Source organism: Bufo bufo, chromosome 5, assembly GCF_905171765.1.
Source record: "Bufo bufo chromosome 5, aBufBuf1.1, whole genome shotgun sequence".
NCBI classification, from domain to species: Eukaryota; Metazoa; Chordata; class Amphibia; order Anura; family Bufonidae; genus Bufo; species Bufo bufo.
This window is the reverse complement of record NC_053393.1, coordinates 564,219,384-564,246,780: the sequence shown is the minus strand read 5'-3', so window position 1 is coordinate 564,246,780 and position 27,397 is coordinate 564,219,384. Positions and strand designations below refer to the sequence as shown.

Here is a 27,397-nt window from a genome sequence, read left to right as displayed (position 1 = left end):
GGACCCCACCACCTCCCTGGGGAGAGAGGCAGGGCCTGGGCTGGGATAGATGGAAAAATCCCTGGAAGCGGCTGGACAATCAGCAGGAGCTCCTCCAAACACGACCACACCCGTCCACTGACTCCTGCACACACGACCACACCCGTCCACTGGCTCCTGCACACTGAGGATTGCACCCAGTATACAGGACAGGAGAAGTGGTACTGTGCAGTGTATATATATACAGAATTAGAGCAGATACTGAGGATTACACCCAGTATACAGGAGCAGTGGTACTGTGCAGTGTGTATATATATATATATACAGAATAAGAGCAGATACTGAGGATTACACCCAGTATACAGGAGCAGTGGTACTGTGCAGTCTCCGTATATGCAGCTTCGTAGGGTCATTCCTCTTCGTCTGAGTCATCAGATGAGGCGATTTCCTGTTTTTAGACGCTCATTCATATTATAATGTTGGTGACATCAGGAGACCACACTTAGCAGAGGAGGTGTCTCGCTCCATTAGACAGAAGTAAGGCAGACTGTCAGAGTTGGGAGACAGCAGCGTGGAGAAGACAGAGGAGACATGGCAATATCTCGATACACTGAGCAGGTGAGGTCCTGAGTATTATTTCTTATATCTATAAGTCTTTTATTTCATCAGGTTTTATCCAGTGATCTATTAACAGTATCTTGATTAGTTCTTATTAATAATAATGTAATTGTCTTCTTATCACCAGTGGCAGGAGATCATTAGATTATTCTTCATAAATTGTATTATTTTTCTTACTGTCTTTTTTTATTGAGAATTATTTATGTTATCAGCAGAGGGTGAGGTTAGTAATGATAGTGTCACAGGGTGGTGGTCGTCAGCTCAGGGTGGTGGTCGTCAGCTCAGGGTGGTGGTCGTCAGCTCAGGGTGGTGGTTGTCAGCTCAGGGTGGGGCTATTGGTTCAGGTTGTAGGTTGCCAACTCAGGAAAGGGGTTGTTAGCTCAAAATAGGCATTGCTGCTACCCCTACTAGGACCCAAAGGGACCCCGCTCTTCTCCACCAGGAACCCCAGGGATTACAACACTCCTCTGCCAGAAGTCCCAGAGATCAACTTCATCAGGAACTCCAAAGACATAAACTCACTTCTTCAAGGACCCCCAGAGATCACAGCTTTCCTCCACAATTTACTACAGAGATACCAGCTCTCCTCCACCATGTACTATAGAGATCCCAGCTCTCCTCCACCACGTACCACAGAGATCCCAGCTCTCCTCCGCTATGTACCACAGAGTTCCCAGCTCTCCTCCACCATGTACTATAGAGATCCCAGCTCTCCTTCACCATGTACCACAGAGATCCAAGCTACCCTGTACCATGAACCACAGAGATCCCAGCTGTCCTACATTATCTACTACAGAGATCCCAGCTTTCCTCCACCATCTACTATAGAGATCCCAGCTTCCCCACCATGTATTACAGAGGTCCTAGCTACCTTGTACCATCTACTACAGAGATCCCAGCTGTCCTCCACCATCTACTACAGAGATCCCCGCTGTCCTCCACCATCTACTACAGAGATCCCAGCTGTCCGCCACCATCTACTACAGAGATCCCAGCTGTCCTCCACCATCTACTACAGAGATCCCAGCTTTCCTCCACCATCTACTACAGAGATCCCAGCTGTCCTCCACCATCTACTACAGAGATCCCAGCTGTCCCCCACCATCTACTACAGAGATCCCAGCTGTCCTTCCACCATCTACTACAGAGATCCCAGCTGTCCCCCACCATCTACTACAAAGATCCCAGCTGTCCTTCCACCATCTACTACAGAGATCCCAGCTTTCCTCCACCATCTACTATAGAGATCCTAACTCTACTCCCCTATGTACTACAGAGATCCCAGCTCTCCTCCACCATCTACTACAAAGATCCCAGCTTTCCTCCACCATCTACTACAGAGATCCCAGCTTTCCTCCACCATCTACTATAGAAATCCTAACTCTACTCCCCTATGTACTACAGAGATCCCAGCTCTCCTCCCCTATGTACTACAGAGATCCCAACTCTCCTCCACCATCTACTACAGAGATCCCAACTCTCCTCCCCTATGTACTACAGAGATCCCAGCTCTCCCTCCTATGTACTACAGAGATCCCAACTCTCCTCCCCTATGTACTACAGAGATCCCAGCTCTCCTCCCCTATGTACTACAGAGATCCCAGCTCTCCTCCCCTATGTACTACAGAGATCCCAGCTCTCCTCCCCTATGTACTACAGAGATCCCAGCTCTCCTCCCCTATGTACTACAGAGATCCCAGCTCTCCTCCCCTATGTACTACAGAGATCCCAGCTCTCCTCCCCTATGTACTACAGAGATCCCAGCTCTCCTCCCCTATGTACCACAGAGATCCCAGCTCTCCTCCCCTATGTACTACAGAGATCCCAACTCTCCTCCCCTATGTACTACAGAGATCCCAGCTCTCCCTCCTATGTACTACAGAGATCCCAGCTCTCCTCCCCTATGTACTACAGAGATCCCAGCTCTCCTCCCCTATGTACTACAGAGATCCCAGCTCTCCTCCCCTATGTACTACAGAGATCCCAGCTCTCCTCCCCTATGTACTACAGAGATCCCAACTCTCCTCCCCTATGTACTACAGAGATCCCAGCTCTCCTCCCCCATGTACTACAGAGATCCCAGCTCTCCTCCCTTATGTACTACAGAGATCCCAGCTCTCCTCCCCTATGTACTACAGAGATCCCAGCTCTCCTCCCCTATGTACTACAGAGATCCCAGCTCTCCTCCCCTATGTACTACAGAGATCCCAGCTCTCCTCCCCTATGTACTACAGAGATCCCAGCTCTCCTCCCCTATGTACTACAGAGATCCCAGCTCTCCTCCCCTATGTACCACAGAGATCCCAGCTCTCCTCCCCTATGTACTACAGAGATCCCAACTCTCCTCCCCTATGTACTACAGAGATCCCAGCTCTCCTCCCCCATGTACTACAGAGATCCCAGCTCTCCTCCCTTATGTACTACAGAGATCCCAGCTCTCCTCCCCCATGTACTACAGAGATCCCAGCTCTCCTCCCTTATGTACTACAGAGATCCCAGCTCTCCTCCCCTATGTACTACAGAGATCCCAGCTCTCCTCCCCTATGTACTACAGAGATCCCAGCTCTCCTCCCCTATGTACTACAGAGATCCCAGCTCTCCTCCCCTATGTACTACAGAGATCCCAGCTCTCCTCCCCTATGTACTACAGAGATCCCAGCTCTCCTCCCCTATGTACCACAGAGATCCCAGCTCTCCTCCCCTATGTACTACAGAGATCCCAACTCTCCTCCCCTATGTACTACAGAGATCCCAGCTCTCCCTCCTATGTACTACAGAGATCCCAGCTCTCCTCCCCTATGTACTACAGAGATCCCAGCTCTCCTCCCCTATGTACTACAGAGATCCCAGCTCTCCTCCCCTATGTACCACAGAGATCCCAGCTCTCCTCCCCTATGTACTACAGAGATCCCAACTCTCCTCCCCTATGTACTACAGAGATCCCAGCTCTCCTCCCCCATGTACTACAGAGATCCCAGCTCTCCTCCCTTATGTACTACAGAGATCCCAGCTCTCCTCCCCTATGTACTACAGAGATCCCAGCTCTCCTCCCCTATGTACTACAGAGATCCCAGCTCTCCTCCCCTATGTACTACAGAGATCCCAGCTCTCCTCCCCTATGTACTACAGAGATCCCAGCTCTCCTCCCCTATGTACTACAGAGATCCCAGCTCTCCTCCCCTATGTACCACAGAGATCCCAGCTCTCCTCCCCTATGTACTACAGAGATCCCAACTCTCCTCCCCTATGTACTACAGAGATCCCAGCTCTCCTCCCCCATGTACTACAGAGATCCCAGCTCTCCTCCCTTATGTACTACAGAGATCCCAGCTCTCCTCCCCTATGTACTACAGAGATCCCAGCTCTCCTCCCCTATGTACTACAGAGATCCCAGCTCTCCTCCCCTATGTACTACAGAGATCCCAGCTCTCCTCCCCTATGTACTACAGAGATCCCAGCTCTCCTCCCCTATGTACTACAGAGATCCCAACTCTCCTCCCCTATGTACAACAGAGATCCCACCTCTCCTCTACCATGTCGCACAGAGTTCACAGCTTCCCTCCACCAGGACCCCAGAGATGCCATCTCTTCTACACCATGTACTACAGAGATCCTGGCTTCTCTCCACCATGTAGTACAGAGGTACCAGCTCCATTCAGCTAGGACCCACAGAGATTCCAGCTCCCCTCCCCTATGTACTACAGAGATCCTAGCTTCCCTCCACCAGGACCCATAGAGATCCCAGCTCCCCTCCGCCATATATTAGAGACCTCAGCTTCCCTCTGCCAGGATCCCCAGAGATCTCAGCTCTACTCCATATATACTACAGAGATTTCTGCTTCCCTCTACCATGCAGGGGCGGACTGGGAACTTAAAGTAATGAAGTATTGAGGCACTCGGGTTGAAAATTTTGCAATTCAAGTATAGCTTTATTTCATATTATCTGCATCATCCATTTCCCCAGTGGTGGATATCAATGGCAGAATATTTCTGACCGGACGTTTCGGTCACGATGGACCTTCATCGGCGGTCATATTATCTGGAATAATATTAAATACATGATTTGAGTGGGTCGTTTTCAGGCGGCAGAGCATGAAGTGAAGTATCACAATTATAATCTAACAAGAAATAATCTACAAGCAAAATTTGATATAGTTATAGCAGCAAAGTAAGATGGTGTCCAGAGGCTGGTGCGTAGATGTGTGGGATCTCATGGGGTCCGTGAAACGTGATTTATATACTTCTTGTGGTAGAAAAACATGATGGTTCAAGGAGCATGATGGTTCAGATCTTGATATACGCGCACTGTGGAAAGCAAAGGTGAGGTAGACATGGTAGACATGATTGTATGGGAATCCATGTGGAACATGATCCTTCAAAACATGGTCATATCATCTGTGCCAAATACAAAAAACCACACTAGAATAGCTCAAGATGCTGGTCCTACAAAGGATATCCTGTGCATAAATGCAGAGGCACTGGGGTCAGACATGAAGGGTTGGCCACATGGTCATATCATCTGTGCCAAATACGGAAACATAAGAATAGCTCAAGATGCTGGTCCTACAAAGGATATCCTGTGCATAAATGCAGAGGCACTGGGGTCAGACATGAAGGGTTGGCCACATGGTCATATCATCTGTGCCAAATACGGAAACATAAGAATAGCTCAAGATGCTGGTCCTGTAAAGGATATCCTGGGCATGAATGCAGAAGCACTGGGGTCAGACATGAAGGGATGGCCACAGGAAGACATGCGATAAATTCCCATAATCGGTCAGAGTCGCCTGGAGATGGAGCTTCATACATTGTCTGTGGAAAAAAAAAAAATCGATGATCTCCCTGTAGGGGGGGGGGGGGGGGTGGAGGCATTCCTGGGGCGCTGGGTGCAGGGTTATCGGCGGACATTGACAATCAGTGACTGTGTATTATCCCTGGTGAGGTTCATTTTTAAGGGTGACTGTATCTGCATACCCCCTAACACGGTTTCTTTTATTTATCTGGTTCCATTTATTCACACGTGTACGGTCACATATGGAGAGGATTCCTATCATAGATATGTGTCGATGAACATCTGAATGTGCACCAATGTATAGACTGGATCTCCCCTCTGTTTGGATCTGATATTCCTACTATGTTACACTTTTGTGCACCTTTTTTGGTCCCATAATTATGGGGTGTCACATATATATATCATTGTTGTCACAGATTTAATTTATTGATGATGATGTGTGTGGTTTTTGTTGATATCGACTTTTGGAATCCTGGATCGAAGTGCACATAATTGAAGAACAGCTCTGCTTAATTACGCATTTCCTCCACGTATACGTTTTTACTGATCATTTTAGTGAGTTTTTTTCGAATCATGGATTGAGAAATCGAGAGTCAATTATGAATCATTGATTGGAATCAATATAATTAATCCTGCAAATTCCTAAACTTTAACGTTTCATTCTCACTTTTTGCGCTCGGCGTCGTCGTGTATTAGGCGCTGGTGTCACTTCTAGGATGTCTGTTAGGGGACGTTGTGGCTTATCATGTTTCAATATTAGTAGTATTATTATTTTAGTATTTTATATCAGGGGTTCACGCACTATAAGAATCAGGCACAGATATATTCTTTATGATTTTTTAATATTCATCTCTGTCACACTTTCTCATCTCTGATGTGTTGTCCCAGGCCTCGAATGTCCTGCCTGCCAGCTAGATACAACTGTAAGTCCTCAGGACGGCAATACAAATATCAATATTATGGTCCCGCGCCTCCTACAATACCATAAGCATCGATGGGTTGAATGCTCGTTTACCTCTGCTTATGGTATTGTAGGAGGCATCGGGAATTGTCGTGCGGGACCATACTGTTGATATTGGTTTTCCAGTTTTTGCAGTAGTGGCGGTACTACTGCGGTACCGCAGCGTCAACTATAAGTTCACAGAGGATAAAAGCGCCAGTGTAATATAGTTTTTAAGGACGGCAATACAAGTGAATCTAGTGCTCTGCAAGAGCTGAAGGACCTGTGGTGACATCACAGGTCATGTGATCAGATCTAAATGCAGTAGCTGAAAAGGACCTGTGATGATGTCACCGTCATGTGACCAGTGCAGGAGAGGAGGGCTCAGCAGTGACGAGAAGTCCTAGGAAGAGGGTGAGGTGAGGTCTGCAACATGAGGAGAGGTAAGTGAAGGGGTAGAATACTCAGTGTGAGAGGCCGAGCAATGTTGGGAGTTGTAGTTATTTAACTGGGAATATATGTTAGGGCTGAAGGGAGGGAAGTTATTTACATGGGACAGTGGGGTGGAGTGATGTTATTTACATGGGACTGAAAGTTGAGGGGTGATGTTATTTACATGGGAATGCATGTTGGAGGTGGCTGGGAAGGGGGTTATTTTATTTACATGGGACTGTATGTTGAAGGTGTCTGGGGGAGGGAGTTATGTTATTTACATGTGACTGAATATTGAGGGGGTGATGTTATTTACATGGGGCTGTATGTTGGAGGGGGCAGGAGAGATGGCGTGATTGTATTTACATGGGACTGTATGGTGGAGGGGCTAAGGAATTATAATTTCTGAGGACAGTAAACAGAGGAATATAACTACAGGGGGCACTGCAGGGGGCATTATAAATACTGGGCACTTCAGGGCGAGCATTATAACAGTAGGGGGCAGTATAAATACTGGGGGCACTTCAGGGCAAGCATTATAACAGTAGGGGGCAGTATACATACTGGGGCACTGTGGGGGCATTTTAAATCCAGGGGACATTAGGCGTTCTTATTTGTACTGGGGGCTCTATAGGAGGAACTTATAGATCTGCCTTATTTCTACTAAGAGCACTGTGGGGACCTTATTACTACTGAGGGGTCTGTAGATAGCTTTATTACCACCGGAGGAACAATAGGGGGGCCTTGTTTTTACTGGGTGCTCTGTAGGGGGCAGTATTACTAATGGGGGCATTCTAGAAGGGAATTACTATAGGTGGGACTATATGGGGTACTGTTACTATGGGGGGGGCACTCATTTTTCTTCAGGATAGTATTTGGGGTACAGAAAAGTGAGGAAGCTAAGATGTCGGTGTGTCACACTCTGCAGAGACGAGGCGGCTGAGAGAAGTTGTCCGGACCGAATAGAGAAGATGATGACAGAGAAAGTCTACTGTACATCAGAGGAGACGTCACCTGGAGGCCCTGGATGTGAGAGGTACGTGCTGCTGTATAGCAAGTACAGGAAAGTGTCTTCAGTGCTAGTGTTTGTAGGGGGAGGTGGGGGGCGGTTGGTCGACTTAGAGAATTGGGGCTTGGGCCCAGATCTTTTGAGGCCCTAGCAATATCCCTGCAAAGATCCCAGCTCCCCTCCACCATGTACTTCAGAGATTCTAGCTCCCCTCAACCATATACTACAGAGTTCCCAGCTCTCCTCCACCATGTGCTACACAGATCCTAGCTCCTGTCCACCCAGAACCCCAGAGATCCCAGCTCTCCTCCACCATATACTACAGAGTTCCCAGCTCTCCTCCACCATGTACCACAGAGATCCCAGCTCTTCTCCACCATGTACCACAGAGATCCCAGCTCTCCTCCGCCATGTACCACAGAGATCCCAGCTCTTCTCCATGTACCACAGAGATCCCAGCTCTCCTCCACCATGTACCACAGAGATCCCAGCTCTTCTCCATGTACCACAGAGATTCCAGCTCTCCTCCACCATGTACCACAGAGATCCCAGCTCTCCTCCATCATGTACTATGGAGATCCCAGTTCCCCTCCACCATGTACCACAGAGATCCCAGCTCCCCTCCACCATGTACCACAGAGATCCCAGCTCTTCTTCACCATGTACAACAGAGATCCCAGCTCTCCTTCACCATGTACCACAGAGATCCCAGCTCTTCTTCACCATGTACCACAGAGATCCCAGCTCTCCTCCACCATGTACCACAGAGATCCCAGCTCTTCTCCACCATGTACCACAGAGATCCCAGCTCTCCTCCACCATGTACCACAGAGATCCCAGCTCTCCTCCACCATGTACCACAGAGATCCCAGCTCTCCTCCACCATGTACCACAGAGATCCCAGCTCTTCTCCACCATGTACCACAGAGATCCCAGCTCTCCTCCACCATGTACCACAGAGATCCCAGCTCTCCTCCACCATGTACCACAGAGATCCCAGCTCTCCTCCACCATGTACCACAGAGATCCCAGCTCTTCTTCACCATGTACCACAGAGATCCCAGCTCTTCTCCACCATGTACCACAGAGATCCCAGCTCTCCTCCACCATGTACCACAGAGATCCCAGCTCTCCTCCACCATGTACCACAGAGATCCCAGCTCTCCTCCACCATGTACCACAGAGATCCCAGCTCTTCTCCACCATGTACCACAGAGATCCCAGCTCTCCTCCACCATGTACCACAGAGATCCCAGCTCTCCTCCACCATGTACCACAGAGATCCCAGCTCTCCTCCACCATGTACCACAGAGATCCCAGCTCTCCTCCACCATGTACCACAGAGATCCCAGCTCTCCTCCACCATGTACCACAGAGATCCCAGCTCTCCTCCACCATGTACCACAGAGATCCCAGCTCTCCTACACCATGTACCACAGGGATCCCAGCTCTCCTCCACCATGTACCACAGAGATCCCAGCTCTCCTCCACCATGTACCACAGAGATCCCAGCTCTCCTCCACCATGTACCACAGAGATCCCAGCTCTCCTCCACCATGTACCACAGAGATCCCAGCTCTCCTCCACCATGTACCACAGAGATCCCAGCTCTCCTCCACCATGTACCACAGAGATCCCAGCTCTCCTCCACCATGTACCACAGAGATCCCAGCTCTCCTCCACCATGTACCACAGAGATCCCAGCTCTCCTCCACCATGTACCACAGAGATCCCAGCTCTTCTCCACCATGTACCACAGAGATCCCAGCTCTCCTCCACCATGTACCACAGAGATCCCAGCTCTCCTCCACCATGTACCACAGAGATCCCAGCTCTCCTCCACCATGTACCACAGAGATCCTAGCTCTCCTCCACCATGTACCACAGAGATCCCAGCTCTCCTCCACCATGTACCACAGAGATCCCAGCTCTTCTTCACCATGTACCACAGAGATCCCAGCTCTTCTTCACCATGTACCACAGAGATCCCAGCTCTTCTCCACCATGTACTATAGTGATCCCAGCTCTCCTCCACCATGTACCACAGAGATCCCAGCTCTTATCCACCATGTACCACAGAGATCCCAGCTCTCCTCCGCCATGTACCACAGAGATCCCAGCTCTTCTCCATGTACCACAGAGATCCCAGCTCTCCTCCACCATGTACCACAGAGATCCCAGCTCTTCTCCATGTACCACAGAGATTCCAGCTCTCCTCCACCATGTACCACAGAGATCCCAGCTCTCCTCCATCATGTACTATGGAGATCCCAGTTCCCCTCCACCATGTACCACAGAGATCCCAGCTCTCCTCCACCATGTACCACAGAGATCCCAGCTCTCTTACACCATGTACCACAGAGATCCCAGCTCTTCTCCACCATGTACCACAGAGATCCCAGCTCTCCTCCACCATGTACCACAGAGATCCCAGCTCTCCTCCACCATGTACCACAGAGATCCCAGCTCTCCTCCACCATGTACCACAGAGATCCCAGCTCTCCTCCACCATGTACCACAGAGATCCCAGCTCTTCTCCACCATGTACCACAGAGATCCCAGCTCTCCTCCACCATGTACCACAGAGATCCCAGCTCTCCTCCACCATGTACCACAGAGATCCCAGCTCTCCTCCACCATGTACCACAGAGATCCCAGCTCTCCTCCACCATGTACCACAGAGATCCCAGCTCTCCTCCACCATGTACCACAGAGATCCCAGCTCTTCTTCACCATGTACCACAGAGATCCCAGCTCTTCTTCACTATGTACCACAGAGATCCCAGCTCTTCTCCACCATGTACTATAGTGATCCCAGCTCTCCTCCACCATGTACCACAGAGATCCCAGCTCTTCTCCATGTACCACAGAGATCCCAGCTCTCCTCCACCATGTACCACAGAGATCCCAGCTCTCCTCCATCATGTACTATGGAGATCCCAGTTCCCCTCCACCATGTACCACAGAGATCCCAGCTCTTCTCCACCATGTACCACAGAGATCCCAGCTCTCCTCCACCATGTACCACAGAGATCCCAGCTCTTCTCCACCATGTACCACAGAGATCCCAGCTCTTCTCCACCATGTACCACAGAGATCCCAGCTCTCCTCCACTATGTACCACAGAGATCCCAGCTCTCCTCCACCATGTACCACAGAGATCCCAGCTCTCCTCCATCATGTACTATGGAGATCCCAGTTCCCCTCCACCAGGACCCCCCAGAGATCTCAGCTCCCCTAGACATAGACGTAGTATGGATGACTTATATATTATTTTACAGAACAGTTGTGGCTGGCATCTTAGTCCAAGCACACAGTCTCCTGGCAACATCAAGCAGAGGGTCCAGCTCCTGTCCTAGAAACCGTTGCCTGGAAACCAGGTATCCTAGCAACTGGCATGTGAGAGGCTGGTTGGTTTCCTAGCAACAAAGAAAGGAATATTTGTATCCTAGGAATGGTCAGATTAGCACCAAAGTTGAGCTATGGAAGACATTGACAGGAAGAAAAATAGCTCCTTCCTCAATCTATCCAACATGTCCGTCCTGGGTTCAGTAGTCCAGATATTGATATTACTATGAGTCCTGGCCAAGAGAGTCCCTGTCAGTTAGTGGCAAAGACTTGTAGGTTCTTGAATTGAACTTGCTGGGACTGAGATCCTAAGATTGTGTGTCTAGACCACCACATTCCACCAAAGACTATCCATGTTCAGTAAGACCACTACTGTCCACCAAAGACAACTACAGTGTACCGTAGTCCAGACAATTCTTCTCTTCCTTGTATCATTGTCCTTCTTGATTAAATCTTCAATTATAATGAAACCACCACCTCAGGATCTATAAGATGTCTGCTCTTCACACTTTACTCTGATTTGGACCTTCATCTTTTAAGGGTTGGTCAAGATGTGGCCTCCTCTCAGGACCATGGTGGACGCCTGCAAATGAAACCGTCAAATTCTTGGTACCTTTGATGCTGCGATAGTGTAAATGATTCAGCAATTTCTCTCTCACACTTGAAAAACCAACAAGGTGGTGTTCACATGTGGTGATATCTCCATATTGTGTTGTAATCATAGTCACATGGTACAGGGGCACAACACCAAAGCCTGGAGAGATGCTTCCCCGATCACTCCACCATCTTCAGACCATTCAGGATTGTCTTTACAGTGATTATTGGATTGTCAGTGGAAAAGAGGGGCACGATTTTCAATATTGAAGTTAACTGCATTCAGTATGATCACATGTATTCTGCAGGTCACCATGTCCTCTGTTGGCCTCAGGTGGTATATGTCAGAATTATAGTGAGTACTGTACTCATACCCTGCAATACCCACCCGATGCCCACCGCACATCCTGTACTCACACCCTGCATTACCAACCCCATCCCTACCTCACACCCTGCAATACCCACCTGATGCCCACCTCACATCCTGTACTCACACCTGAGATTTACCCACCCCATTCGTACCTCACATTCTGTACTCACACCCTGCATTACCCACCCCATCCCTACCTCATATCCTGTACTCACACCCTGCATTACCCACCCCATCCCTACCTCACATCCTGTACTCACACCCTGCATTACCCACCCCATCCCTACCTCATATCCTGTACTCACACCTGGTATTACCCACCGCATCCCTACCTCACACCCTGTACTCATACCCTGCAATACCCACCCGATGCCCACCTCACATCCTGTACTCACACCCTGCATTACCCACCCCATCCCTATCTCACACCCTGTACTCATACCCTGCAATACCCACCCGATGCCCACCTCACATCCTGTACTCACACCCTGCATTACCCACCCCATCCCTATCTCACACCCTGTACTCATACCCTGCAATACCCACCCGATGCCCACCTCACATTCTGTACTCACACCCTGCATTACCCACCCCATCTTTACCTCACACCCTGTACTCATACCCTGCAATACCCACCCGATGCCCACCTCACATCCTGTACTCACACCTGGCATTACCCACCCCATCCCTACCTCACATCCTGTACTCACACCTGGCATTACTCACCCCATCCCTACCTCACATCCTGTACCCACACCCTGCATTACCCACCCCATCCGCACCTCACACCCTGTACTCACACCCTACATTACCCACCCCATTCCTAACTCACATTCTGTACTCACACCCTGCATTACCCACCCCATCCCTAACTCACATTCTGTACTCACACCCTGCATTACCCACCCCATCCCTACCTCACATCCTGTACTCACACCCTGCATTACCCACCCCATCCCTACCTTACAACCTGGCATTACCCACCCCATCCCTACCTCACATCCTGTACTCACACCTTGCATTAGCCACCCCATCCTCACATCCTGTACTCACACCCTATATTACCCACTCCATCCTTACCTCACATCCTTTACTCACACCCTGCATTACCCACCCCATCCCTACCTCACATCCTGTACTCACACCCTGCATTACCCACCCCATCCCTACCTTACAACCTGGCATTACCCACCCCATCCCTACCTCACATCCTGTACTCACACCTTGCATTAGCCACCCCATCCTCACATCCTGTACTCACACCCTATATTACCCACTCCATCCTTACCTCACATCCTTTACTCACACCTGCCATTACCCACCCCATCCCTACCTCATATCCTGTACTCACACCTGGTATTACCCACCGCATCCCTACCTCACACCCTGTACTCATACCCTGCAATACCCACCCGATGCCCACCTCACATCCTGTACTCACACCCTGCATTACCCACCCCATCCCTATCTCACACCCTGTACTCATACCCTGCAATACCCACCCGATGCCCACCTCACATTCTGTACTCACACCCTGCATTACCCACCCCATCTTTACCTCACACCCTGTACTCATACCCTGCAATACCCACCCGATGCCCACCTCACATCCTGTACTCACACCTGGCATTACCCACCCCATCCCTACCTCACATCCTGTACTCACACCTACCATTATCCATCCCATCCCTACCTCACACCCTGTATTACCCACCGCATCCCTGCCTCATATTCTGTACTCACACCCTGCATTGCCTATCCAAAGGCCATCACACTTCCTGTACGCACACCTGCCATTACCCACTCCATCCCTACCTCGCATTCTGAACTCACAGCTTGCATTACCTATCCGATGCCCACCTCACCCCGTGTATTCACACCCTGCGTTATCTACCAGCTGCCCACCACACATCCTGTACTCACACGCTGCATTACCCCTCGCATCCCTCCCTACCACTCATATGATCTCACCTTATGTTAACCCCCATACCACCCACCCTGTCCTACTGCATATCCTGTACTCACTCCCTGCAGTACACATCCCATTCCCCACTGGAGGGAATATGACAAGACTTCTGTATCATCTGTGTCTTCCAGGCTACACCTGCATTTGCAGACATGACATTGTCCTTCTCAGAAGAAGAATTGCTGGAACTTGCCACATGGCAGAGAGAACTGTATAGGACAGTCATGAGGGACACCATGGAACTGGTCACTTCTCTGGGTGAGTTGGCATAGTGAAATCTATGGACCTCTCAATTTAAACAATGTCTCATGATGAGCAGCAAAATCCAGCAAAAAAATGTTGGATGATTTCACACCTTTCATTCTATGGAGTAGAAAACAGGGTGGTTGAGAAAATTCAATTACCTGTGTCTATAGGGTATACATCTGAGGTTGTTCTATAGTTCATATATATATATATATATACTGAACAAAAATATAAACACAACACTTTTGGTTTTGCTCCCATTTTGCATGAGCTGAACTCAAAGATCAGAAACATTTTCTACAGACACAGAAGACCCATTACTCTCAAATATTGTTCACAAATCTGTCTAGATCTGTGTAGTGAGCGCTTCTCCTCTGCCAAGATGATCCATCCCACCTCACAGGTGTGGCAGATCAAGGTGCTGATCAGACAGCATGAATATTGCACAGGTGTGCCTTAGACTGCCCACAATAAAAGGCCACTCTGAAATGTGCACAGTTTTGCCTTACTGGGTGGGGGGGTCAGAAAACCAGTCAGTATCTGGTGTGGCCACCATTTGCCTCACGCAGTGCAACACATCTCCGTTGCATAGAGTTGATCAGGTTGCTGATTGTGGCCTGTGGGATGTTGTCCACTCCTCTTCTGTGCGAAGTTGCAGAATATTGGCAGGAAGTGGACCACGCTGTCGTATACGCCGATCCAGAGCATCCCAAACATGCTCAATGGGTGACATGTCCGGTGAGTATGCTGGCCATGCAATAACTGGGATGTTTTCAGCTTCCAGGCATTGTTTACAGATCCTTGCAATATGGGGCCGTGCATTATCGTGCTGCAACATGAGTGGATGGTCGTGGATGAACGGCACAACAATAGGCCTCAGGATCTCGTCACGGGATCTCTGTGCATTCAGAATGCCATCAATAAAATGCACCTGTGTTCATTGTCCATAACATACGCCTGCCCATACCATAACCCCACCGCCACCATGGGCCATTCTATCCACAACGTTGATGTCAGCAAACCACTCTGTCACGCCTTGCCCTGTGAATGTGCGGAGGTCTGTCAGACTGGCTGCACATTTCTGACTTCTCTGTTTGTTTTGATTTGGGTTTGAGCTGGATCCACCTTCCCTCAGGTGCACTGGGTTTCATTGTTAGTCAGGCTATTTATCCCTCCTTCCCCCAGTGGCCTGTGCGGGTTATAGTTCTTTCCTGGGAGCTCTTGATTTGTGGTGGATCGTCTGCTCCAGCTCTGCTCAAGATAAGTCCTCTCCTTTATTTCCCTTTGTGTGTTTTATCTAGGCTTCTAGGGAGACGCTTGCTTCCTCCTGGTTTGAAGAAGCAGGTCGCCTCTTCCCTTTTCCCTACAGCTTAGGGTTTGCCCAGGGTGTTTAGGTTTAGGCACGAGGGCATGTGCATATCTACCCTAAGGGTATGCACATGGGCACAGCTGTTTAGGGAAAGCTTTTAGGGATCGCTAGGAGGTGACCCTTTTCTCCCTAGTCTTTGGGCCTAGTCGTTTGTTCTGTTTGTTTTCCCATGTTTGGTTATTTCCCTGCTTACCTACCTATTGTGACACGCTCACCCACACGACGTCACACACGCTGTCTGCCATCTGCCCTGAACAGTGAAAACCGGGACTCATCCGTGAACAGACGCCTCTCCAACGTGCCAGACGCCATAGAATGTGAGTATTTTCCCACTCAAGTCGGTTACAACGATGAACTGCAGTCAGGTCCAGACCCCGATGAGGACGGCGAGCATGCAGATGAGCTTCCCTGAGACGGTTTCTGACAGTTTGTGCAGAAATTCTTTGGTTATACAAACCGATTGTTGCTGCAGCTGTCCGGGCGGCTGGTCTCAGACGATCATCGAGGTGAACATGCTGGATGTGGAGGTCCTGGGCTGGTGTGGTTACACGTGGTCTGCGGTTGTGAGGCCGGTTGGATGTGCTGCCGAATTCTCTGAAACGCCTTTGGAGACGGCTTATGGTAGAGAAATGAACATTCATTGCACGGGCAACAGCTCTGGTAGACATTCCTGCAGTCAGCATGCCAATTGCACGCTCCCTCAAACGTTGCGACGTCTGTGGCATTGTGCTGTGTGATCAAACTGCACATTTCAGAGTGGCCTTTTATTGTGGGCAGTCTAAGGCACACCTGTGCAATATTCATGCTGTCTAATCAGCACCTTGATCTGCCACACCTTGTCGGTGGGTAATAATTCAATTAGAATTATTAATTATGGTCATAAAAATAATTAACCATAAAAAAATTCAATTTATAAAATTTGTCATAAATTCTTAAAATCATGACCTGGTGAATTGTAGACAACCTAATTGATACAATTCACATCTGAGTCCGACTATTTCCTCAGATAAATAAGTTCTTTTTGACGTGAGATGACGTTAATGATAAAATGTAGTTCTGCATTATACAATAATACACAGGTATTATAAAAATATGCAGATTTATTGGTTACAAGGTTATAAACATATATAAGTAAATAAACACAATGATACAGGCAAATGAATATATATAGCGTTAATATAAAGCATTACAAGCTTAACAATACATGTGAGTGGAAATAACTTGTCACATTATAACCAAGCTATTATTAGGTTAGGATATCAAAATAGGAACATAAGTTATATACATCACTTCTGTTCAGAGAAAACCTCATGATATCAGGATGGGCATGTCTAATCCTAGACATCAATATAGAATGCTAAATACATTCTACCCCCTCTAACCAACTACACATCACATGACTTCAAGATGGGCAAATCCATCCAAGGATATAACTTAGAAGAGATAACTGTGTCCTTCCACCCCATCCTGGACTATTTTCACATATATAACTTTGGTAAGACTATTAAGACAAATAACAGGGATCTAGGATCTTAAATGGGAAGGGTTTGAAATAAGTCTCTCCTGTGGGAATCCATCACTTAGCTTGGCAAAGAATATTATTATCAATATATATATATAAGCAATTATTTAATGCTTTGCTAGATTATGAGTCTAGATTCTTCTGCAGGTAGAATGAAGCCTCACAATATCCTAAGACTACATCTCAATATGGAGACGATCAATTAATTTAATTATTTATTTATTCGCCAATCTAGATGGTATAATTTCATCCACACTATCAAATTAGTCTTAATAAAATGAAATATCATTTCCTGTGTCTCTTACCAAGTCCTAGTAGGAATCTCACTTCTGCTCCTAGGAAAGCTGGGTGGTCCATCATAGCGCATCTCACCATGGCTTCCATCTTGATAGACCTCAACTTCTCTTCTCCTCTCTCCTTTTCTCTCTTTTCTTTCTTCTCTACCTCCTGTGTATGGCTTATGATCCCAAACTTATCAGTTAGACACACCTTCCTAGTTCGAAACTTTCCAATCATTGTCGGATGGGCGTGACCATTGATAAAAATGTGACATCATAACCTTACCCAGAATGCACTTTTGCTACTGTTGTAATGTCACCTACTGATACCTAGGTGGCACTGCTGTGTAAGCTATTTGCATCATAGTATAAAGGGTTAACTTATGTAAGTCTGAATATACATTTTGACCATAGAATCTTTAATTCAAAGCCATAGGGATTAATTCTGACACTTGTAGCAATTAGAGACAGACCTCTAGGCGTCTCTTCGGATGTTTCTCACACTGTTGATTTATAGACCATAATAGTATGAATGGCTTGTTTTCTCACAGAGATATCAATACCTCCTGTCATACCAAAGATGTGATTCATGGTTACAAAATACACATCTTTACAGACACTCTTCTAATGAGAAATATATACAATATACTGGATACATGTTGTCTTCGTAACATATAACAATATAATATAAACAAATATATATATATGTCCTACTGATTGTCTTATGCTAAGGACTAAGGCTCATTAAATGAATACATGAATATTATATATTTTGCTTCATTGATAATTACCTAATTGTATAGGTAATTATCACCAGCTGCATAGAGCTTATCTTTATCTCCCGTCATAAATTTATAAGTAGACAAGGAGGCCTCTTCTCAGACCGGTACATTCATGAAAAGAATAATACAAAAAAAAAACAGAAACCTTTGTGTGACCTTACTTCGGCCTACTCAAGACATACAAAATTGTAACTATAGTCGAGCATGGCTCTTAAAGGTAATGAAGATCTATCTTGACAATAATGAATTGGATATCAATGCATTTACCTATGAAAAGGCACAACAAACTGTGAGGTGGGATGGATTATCTCGGCAAAGGAGAAGCGCTCACTAACACAGATTTAGACAGATCTGTGAACAATATTTGAGAGTAATGGGTCTTTTGTGTCTGTAGAAAATGTTTAAGATCTTTGAGTTCAGCTCATGCAAAATGGGAGCAAAACCGAAAGTGTTGTGTTTATATTTTTGTTCAGTATATATATATATATATACTACACTTTGATAAGTATAGTACGTGGTAAGGTTGGAAAGAAGAACCCGCTCCAGCTCTGTTATGTCTTCTAAACAGATCCTCAGTAATGCATTTAACATTCCAATGTTCCAGATTTTTTGGGAAACCCTCCGACCCACACAGCAGCCTAACAGGAGAAAGCAATCTTCATCAGTCTGTTTTGTGTCTTCAAGGTTATATGTTCCTGAAGAGGGAAGAGCCAGAGCTGAGGGACAGTCTAAAGACAAAGGAGACTGAACATGAGGACAACAATCAAATACCAGAGACCCCAGTGACTCTGGAAAAGGTACCATCTTCTGGTGAAGCCTTCAAGTCTCCATGCTCACAGATGTCTTCACCTCCCATGGTTCTTCCACATACCAAGACAACAGTCATCCAGAAACATCTAGAAGATTCCTTCACTAAGAAACTACCTTTGACCTCTGGAGCAGAGAATACTTTAGGAGAAGAAAAGCCTAATCTTCCTGATCCAGAGATGGCCTTTTTCCATGTGATGGTACCAGAAAGTAATGACATATCCCTAATGACCAGTCAGTGGACAGAGGTTACAACAGGAAGATTTGAAGATGCTTCCAGTCCCTTCTTTGTCTCTGATATGGGCCTTTGTGCATCTAGTGTTGATATGTTCACAGAGAGGGATCGGCAGGTAAACCAGGATCGCCTTCCAGGTGAGTGGGTTCCTTCTCCCATGAGTTGCGGTGAGGTTCTCATCTCTGCTGTGCAGTATATGAGGACTCCAGAAATAGGGGGAAGGATCATGAGAGTTGGATTTCACCATGATCAATCCTTCTCTGCTGCCATGGGATACGTTGCTGCAAATGCTGTTTGGTAACAACTTATTCTCCCCATTACTGAATTTATAGGGTAATTGGGAGGAATGTAATGTGTACGTAAGCTGTACCTGACTCCCGGGGCCCAAAATGTGGAAAAATACTGTGTCCATCCAATCTACAGACATCAGAATGAGTTAAGACTGGAAATATATAATCCATCTATATCGTTAGGTATGTCTTCTCATTTAAGACACCTGAAATGACCTTCTGCAGTCTACCCACGGGGCAGAACCCTTCTTCAGTACCGGGGACTTTCTATGCAGCTGCAGTTGTAATGGTACTGAACCTGGAAAAACCACCCGTCTTCAGCTAGTAATCGGTTACTGATTTATCTGCCGCTGATTTTGCCGTGTGACTCTTTAGACTCTTCCTCTAGAATCCTCTGTCCCCTGCAGGCACCTCTGGCAGCAGCTTACCTCTCTGCAGAACAAATAATTGGGAAATTTCAAACTGAACGTGCCCAGTGCTCCTTCTCCGGCCATAGGGCGGGAAGAGTCAGGATTCTCCTTACACATTAGATTAAGGACCTAACATGCATGGGCCATGTTTATAGACAGTGGTGAGTCCTGACCATTTTCCTTCTTCTCTCTTTCTTCTAGATTCAGAGCTCCTGACAGACCTTAAGGTGGAGGAGATAAATGTTGCTATTGAAAGTGAAGTAGTGTCCCCTCATAGAGATAGATGGACAATCCATCCAGATTACTGTAAGAGAGATGAGCGCCGGGACATCCAAGGGGAAGCTGTGTTCCCTCTGGCGCTCACCAGTCCTCACAACACAACCAATTATTACTTACCATGGACACAAAACTTGGGGGTACTCTCTCCAGGGACACTAGAGTGGACCGAGCAGACTTCCTCCGTTAGTGGTCAGTGTGTGGAGGAAGGACAAGCGTGGGTACCTCTGGCTGACCAGCAGATGTCCACACAGGAATCTCCGTCCACTGAAAACTTCTATAAGTGTTCTATGTGCAGTAGAAGCTTCTTACAGGGTATGGACCATCACGAGTGGCTGCAGGTTGAGGATAAGATGTTCACCTGTACCACATGCTACAGCCATCTGATCAATGACCAGCATCTGCCAGACCCTCCCCAACAGAGGCACCTTCACCCCAGAGATGGACAAATTGGAGTAACGGACTCCACATATCAGCATTCACAGGACAAGCAGAACTTCACATGTCCAAAGTGTAACCGCAGTTTCTCACAGTTCATTGGACTCCAGCGACACCAGAAAACTCATTCTCGTATCAAGACCTCAACAAAAGGCATGGCCTCTCCACTGAAGAAGGTCTACAGAGGAGCAACGCTGCAAACCAAAGAGCACAGGAAGGTGAAGCCTACAACACACTCCTCAGGAGAGGCCTACTCAAAGCTGCACCGACACCTGCAGCTCTCCACCGCTTTCCTCCAGCAGCTCATCGCATCCACCTGTGGATTCCAGTATGACTGAGCGCTAGAAGGACTAGAAATTGGCTGGAAAACTGAGCACAAGCAGGAACGCTGTTATCGGAGGCAGTCCCTTTTTGTTTTTAAGGTCTCTTGTCCACAATAAAGGCACCCAGTGTTCTCGGTGTGTATAGTCACTCTGTACTTATCTTTGGGGTGTCTCGCTTGTGCTTTCTTGGCAGCGGGAGTCTCTTCTGCAGCAATGCGTCACCTTAGGCACAGCCTGCTCCAGAAGCGGTCTCAGAGTCAGCCCACCTCCTAGGGCCAGTACCACAGCTCAACGTTACTCTCACGTGCAGAGCTGTCTTACACCCTTCCTTCTGGTCTTCTGACACACTTCTTCCCACTTCCAGGAGTCATCCCAGGATTGTTCTTTAGTTATTATGCAAGAGTGATTGAAAACTAGACGGCAGCAGAGTAACAATATGATACTGTTTCGGAGGGGGGTTGCCATATTCAACTTTACACATGGCCGGGGTCACATTGTGGGCCATCAGTGAAGAATGACATCCAAGCGTTGTATACACAGTGCTATGCATGGCCCCGTTCACAAGGCCTGATATACCTGTGGGTTATTAAGGGTGTAACGGACCGTTTCAGCAGACAAGGGGTTAAAATCCGTTTAGGCGATAAGCCCCTTTCTGAGAGACAGGCCCAGCTACTGCAGGATACACCAACCTCCCGAACTGGATACAAAATAGCACTCCAAACTGGAACCTCACGAATAGCTGCTAGCAGACGAACAGGAATCAGCTTACACTCCTGGCAATCAGTCTCTACCAGCATACAGCGGATCCCCCCAATAACGAGACAAGGCTCCGTGTTGAGGGTCAAGCAGTGGTCTGAGGTGCTGGCACACCCAGCCTGGTTTTTCTTACAGTCTTTTCAAATACAGGATCGCCCACAGGGAGGTATAAAACCACCAATCACATATCAGTTACATCCCACATATTCCCTCCCCTTATACTGAGAGGAAACTCAATTACACATGCAGTTAAAACATACTTTCTACCTAACTTTCATAACTCTAAAACCATACATCACATTCACATAAAAATTACATATTCACAATCAATCCATTCAGGGGAACAACATATTACAAAATGGCATGAATCAGACCAGGGGTTGAAAAGTTAGTAAAAGTATCTTTTGGGCCCTGGCTGGCAGCATGGCAATCTGGCTCAAGCAGGTTTTACAGAGACAATACATCCCCACAATGCATCATGGTTTCCTCCTCTCTGCCCTGGAGACACCCGAGGCGTAATCCAATTATCTCTCAAGACAAAGAGAAATCACCAATACACACGTGGGGACAATGGAACAGACATCACTTACTCAAACATACAATGTCCCACCCTTTACAATACACATAGACATTTAACACATTCCCAGACAGCTCAAGTCTGAGTGCATATTATTAGGTGAATGGCACTCAGACAACATGAATACAATAAAATGAGCTAACTGGGTACCCTCACATAACATACAATACAATTACACAGACAGATGGTTCTGTCACACATCTCAAAACCCCACATGTCCCCATATGGCTTGGATCTGAGCGCTCAGATGCCACAAACACAGTCAAATCGCCATGGGGTTTAAGTTTTGCATGGGCTGATGAGAGGGCCCATAATCCTGAGGCAAGAGACTGATAAACAGGCCTCTCCAAAACCCAGTGGCGAGGTTGGTTTCGCCACAAAGGGTAATACAGGATTTGGATGCCCCATATCTCCAGATCAATGTTTTTGGGTTACTTGGAGGAGCAGGGTCCAGAGTCGCACATATCTGAACGCAGTCTGGTTCATCACAAACCCAGGAGGTAAATGGCTGCACACGGCTGATATCCATGGAGCCTCTGTGTAATGCTGTCCCCTCGATGCTCTACCCTACAAGCATTGCTGTGGTGCAGCCCTGTAGAATACAGGAGACAGAGATACGCCCCATGCACTTCTATGGGGGGAACATGGGGCATTGCAGGTTGCCAGCCCAGGACCAGCAACCGACATCTGCAAATAAATTGTCAACTGGTGACGCGTTTCGGCTCAGTATGAGCCCTTCTTAAACAATCCTGACGTGTGGACCATGTGCTCGATGCTCCGCTTCATGAGAGAGGCTCATATTGAGCGGAATCACCACACGGCACCGCTGGTAAGAGAGGAGTGCCGGCTACATGCACACACTTATGGAATAGAGCAGGGATGCCCAACCTGCGCCCCTCCAGCTGTTGCAAAACTACAACTCCCAGCATGCCTGGACATCCTACAGCTATTAGGACATGCACAGAGTTTTTTAACAGCTGGATGGCATCAGGTTGAGCATCCCTGGAATAGAGCAATGAAGATGCAAATATCAAAGGGGGGGGGGGGTCCTCTTCCATTCTCTGTGTGCATGATGCCCGACAACCTCCTGGATTTCCCACAGATGATTAGAGCGTGTAGATCTGTCCCCGAGTCCGGTCACCTGTCACACCGTTCTCGGCGCGCTGCACCCGGCCCGGGGCTACCTCCCGCTATTCTCATACCCTCAACAATCAGGGTCAACCTGATCCAGATATCCCTTCATCTCTGACCACAGAAACTCCAAGCTGCTGAAGAAGGTCCCTATGGACCGAAACGTCCGGCTCATATATGGATAGTGGTTACGCAGCATTTAGTTTCCTATAAACTGGATCATGAACCTCTTATTGTGAAAGTTACTAAATAAAATGATCTTTAAATTGCAAAGAATATTCTGTGTGCCGCATATTTATACAACCCCAGGAAACGTGACAGAAGAACTTGTCTAAACCTGACTAAATACGGCTGTTACGCTGGCAGCCCGTGCCCTCCACTGCCCCGGGTATACACGGGCACCGCTCCGCTTCCCCTGTAGCAGGCCCAGCTCGGCAGCAGGTCCGGGCTATTCATTGAATTTATTTAGTCAGTGACTGGTGCATGGAGGGAAGGATTTACTCTGCACCGTGACACAATGTGGGCTCTTCTACCAAGCTCCCGACCAGATGTGGCCGCTTCTGCATTATGGTCAATCTGCCAGTGCTTGCTGCCAGTGGCCTTCATTGTGTACAGTTCAGAAGGTGACAAGCCATCAGGATGTTCTGCTCTCATAGATGGCACTTCATGAGGCCTGTGTCTGTACGAGCAGAATGTGGTCACCACAGCTTCTCCCTTTTCTGAACTGTAAACATTGAAAATTCCTATTCACTGACAGCAAGCAGAGAATGATGATGAATACAAAGTCTATTCCACCAGATGGGGCAGGCAGGGAAATTCTGCAGCAGCAAAAAAAAAAAATAAATGCCCCGAGTCTTGCCACGGAATTCATGGTTTAAATGGGGCAATTTGCTGCATATTTCATCCTATGCTGCGGGGGATTCAGTATCTGCACCGCAGGTCACTGTGGACCCTGCTCTGGTTGACAGATTGTAAACTTCCCTGCACTTTGCAGTTATGTATCTCACAAGCGCCACCATGATGTGGAGTCAAGAGCACAGAAGGGGGCGCTTCACAGCGTAGTCCCTAACCAGTACTGCTTAGTGGATCTTCACAAGGCATATGTTTCTCATATTTCCGGATCCCTATACATCAGGGATGACCAACCTACGGCCCTCCAGCTGTTGCAAAACTACAACTCCCAGAATGCCCAGACTGCCTACAGCAGAACATGGTGGGAGTTGTGGTTTTACAACAGCCGGAGAGCCGCAGTTTGGCAATCCCTGCTATATATCCTTTTCTGTTTTATTGTATATGGATTTAGGAATCGTCTGGTTATGTCCCTTCTCGGATTTCCTCTATTGGCAATTGTCATTTTTTTGGTGTTTTTTCTTTATTTAATTTTTGGTTTTTATTGAGCGATTTGTCAACGCTCCTTAATATTTCTCCTTCTGTTTAGTCTTGGGTCCAGTTGTATTTTTTATCGGTTACATTCTAATGTCCTGTTCTGATTTTCACTATTTGTGTACCATTCGCCTTGTTTTGGGGTCATTTTGTGCCTCCACTCGGAGCGATGAGAGGACGCCCATTGTAACAGAACGCCTAGCACCCCGACCGGGTACCTCCGTTGATAGATGCTCCTAGTGCTTCCAGAGGACTCCAAGCACTCCACTTGACACCGTCAGCACTGCAAACCCCACGAACCGCCGAAGCTTGGTGGAGGTCTCGCCGTCTCCTACCCACCCTGGACCTACGACAAGGCTCCAGGCTCCAGTGGGTGAACCTCTCCTAAATGCAGAGACAGGAACCAGGAACAAGCTCTTACAAGAGCTTATACTCAGGGGAGTATTGTGCTATAGCAATCCCCAAGAGTGTAGTTATCGCATTCCCCAAACATGAGCCAAAACTTCATGAAGGTATAAAACAGGAACTCTCTTTATTTATACACATCTTCCAACAAGGTTACCACCCACAGGGTTTTGTAAAAACAGCCAATCACATGCATTTACAGTATTCAAACCTTCCCAGCAATTGTACACAAAATCCCCTTCCCTCTGTCTGTAACGCAATAAACAAAATACAATGAGCATTGTCTGAGATGTAATTAACTAACACAATGAGTATTGTCTGAGACGCAATCCACAAAATACAATTACCAAACGTAATGGACTAACTTGAACCCTGGTCTAATTAGTGGGGGTGAGAGTTCAAGTTAGTCCAAGTCCTTTGTGAACAAATGAGGCCTGGCTGATGAGAGGGCCCATAATCCTGGGGCAAGAGGCTAGTAGCCAGGCCCCTCCAAAACCCAGTGGCGAGGTTGGTTTCGCCACACATCTCCCCCTCCCAGGGAAGACTAACCAGATACCTGACCTCACGGTCAGTACCTGAGTTAGTCTGGCAGTCCAACCACAACCCAATACTGTACCTGTTGAATTTTGAGGCCTGGCTCTGTTCTGTATGTCCCCAGCTGTTGAGTGGGCATCTGCGACTCCTTGCTTCCTTGTGGTTCTCTAGCTTGGAGCTGTAGGTACTTGGTGGGCAGAGGCCGACTGCGCTCTGCCCAGATGCCAGCTCTTCCGCTGGGGTAGCCAGTGGGGAGTCAGCCTCTGGACAAGAGGATAGGGGAGGGCAGAGGCCGACTGCGCTCTGCCCAGATACCAGCTCTTCCGCTGGGGTAGCCTGTGGGAAGTTCGGCTCTGAAGAAGGGGATAGGGGAGGGCAGAGGCCAGCGGCGCTCTGCCCTGATGCCAGCACTTCAGCTGGGGTGCATGGTGCCAACTCCTGCTGGGTAGTAAATGAACGGTTAGGGCAGAGGCCAGCGGCGCTCTGCTCTGATGCCAGCTCTTCTGCTGGAGAGGGGTCAGTGGGGTTTCATACCTTACCCACTACCCTCAGTATTGGGCTGGGAGAGAGCTGTGGAGGGGGGCTATCACTTACCCCCTCCTCTGGATACCCCATCTGCCGCTGGGGAGAGAGACCAACTGTCTCCTCTCCCTGTAGAGTATACTGCCGCTGGGTAGTGAGACCGGCTGTCTCCACTACCAGTGATTCTGGTTGTTGCAGAGATGAGGGACCGACAATCTCCTCTCCCTGTACTCCCAGTGGCAGTTGGGGATCTGGGCCGCCTGCCTAGCCACCCTGTTGGGACGGTGGAGTGACTACGGTCCCATCTCCACCTGCCGACTGGGGTTCCTCCCAGTACCAGTCTATGAAGTCCCCTACCTCCACAGTTGGTGAGGAAGTAGGGGATACCTCAGCTGTGACTTGCCAGGGGAAGGACTGCAGGTCTGGGCCTGGTATCCAACCGTCTTGTATCTTGCGCTGGGCTTGAATGGAGCGAAACAACTGTTGATAATCTTGCTCCAGCTCCCATTCCCTTTGGACCAGAAAGGTCAGATCTGCCCTCACCCCACTAGTTGTAGGCCAATTGTGCAAGTCCCCCATGTAGTCAGTAATGTCCCAAAATCTAGATTCGTCTGTGCTCCCAAAGTCAATGTCTTCAAAAGACTCCCACAATAACCCAGGGCAATTATATTCCTCACCTTCGGGCTTGGCGTACTCCTCCATCCATGGAGACTGTCGTACTGTGTCCCACCATAGTGCTTGGTAAGCGTCATCCAGACAGGTTTCCTGCCATACCAGTGTCTCAAGCTCTGACACCCACTCCATCAATGGTTGCTGTGAAGGACTTAAAACCTAGCCATTCCGGCAAGTGGTATATACTCACCATAGTAGACTACGCCACCCATTACCCCGAAGCGGTAGCTCTCTCTAACATACAGGCTGAGACCGTAGCAGAGGCCCTAGTTAAAGTATTTTCCCGAGTAGGCTTTCCCAAGGAGGTTCTGTCCGACCAAGGAACCCAATTCACGGCCGAGGTAACCCAGCAGATATGGAAAACCTGTGGAGTTAAATCCCTGACTAGCTCCC

The 27,397-nt window shown here is 48.0% G+C and overlaps 1 protein-coding gene across 5 annotated transcripts; it reads left to right on the top strand.

Annotated features, from left to right (window-relative positions):
- Window positions 1–469: 469 nt before the first annotated feature.
- On the top strand, window positions 470–21,537 carry LOC121000944 (zinc finger protein 160-like). 5 transcript variants are annotated; one of them, XM_040431767.1, is made up of 5 exons: window positions 545–597; window positions 12,021–12,067; window positions 14,180–14,306; window positions 18,930–19,424; window positions 20,189–21,536. In XM_040431767.1, the coding sequence occupies exons 3-5, from the start codon at window positions 14,201–14,203 to the stop codon at window positions 21,037–21,039; spliced, it is 1,452 nt and encodes a 483-aa protein (XP_040287701.1). In that variant the 5' UTR covers window positions 545–597; window positions 12,021–12,067; window positions 14,180–14,200; the 3' UTR covers window positions 21,040–21,536. The 5 variants fall into 5 exon arrangements, with proteins under 5 accessions (XP_040287699.1, XP_040287701.1, XP_040287702.1 ...); XM_040431765.1 differs by lacking the exon at window positions 12,021–12,067 and having other exon boundaries at window positions 470–597; XM_040431768.1 differs by lacking the exons at window positions 545–597; window positions 12,021–12,067 and adding an exon at window positions 7,737–7,797.
- The last annotated feature ends 5,860 nt before the right edge of the window (window positions 21,538–27,397 follow it).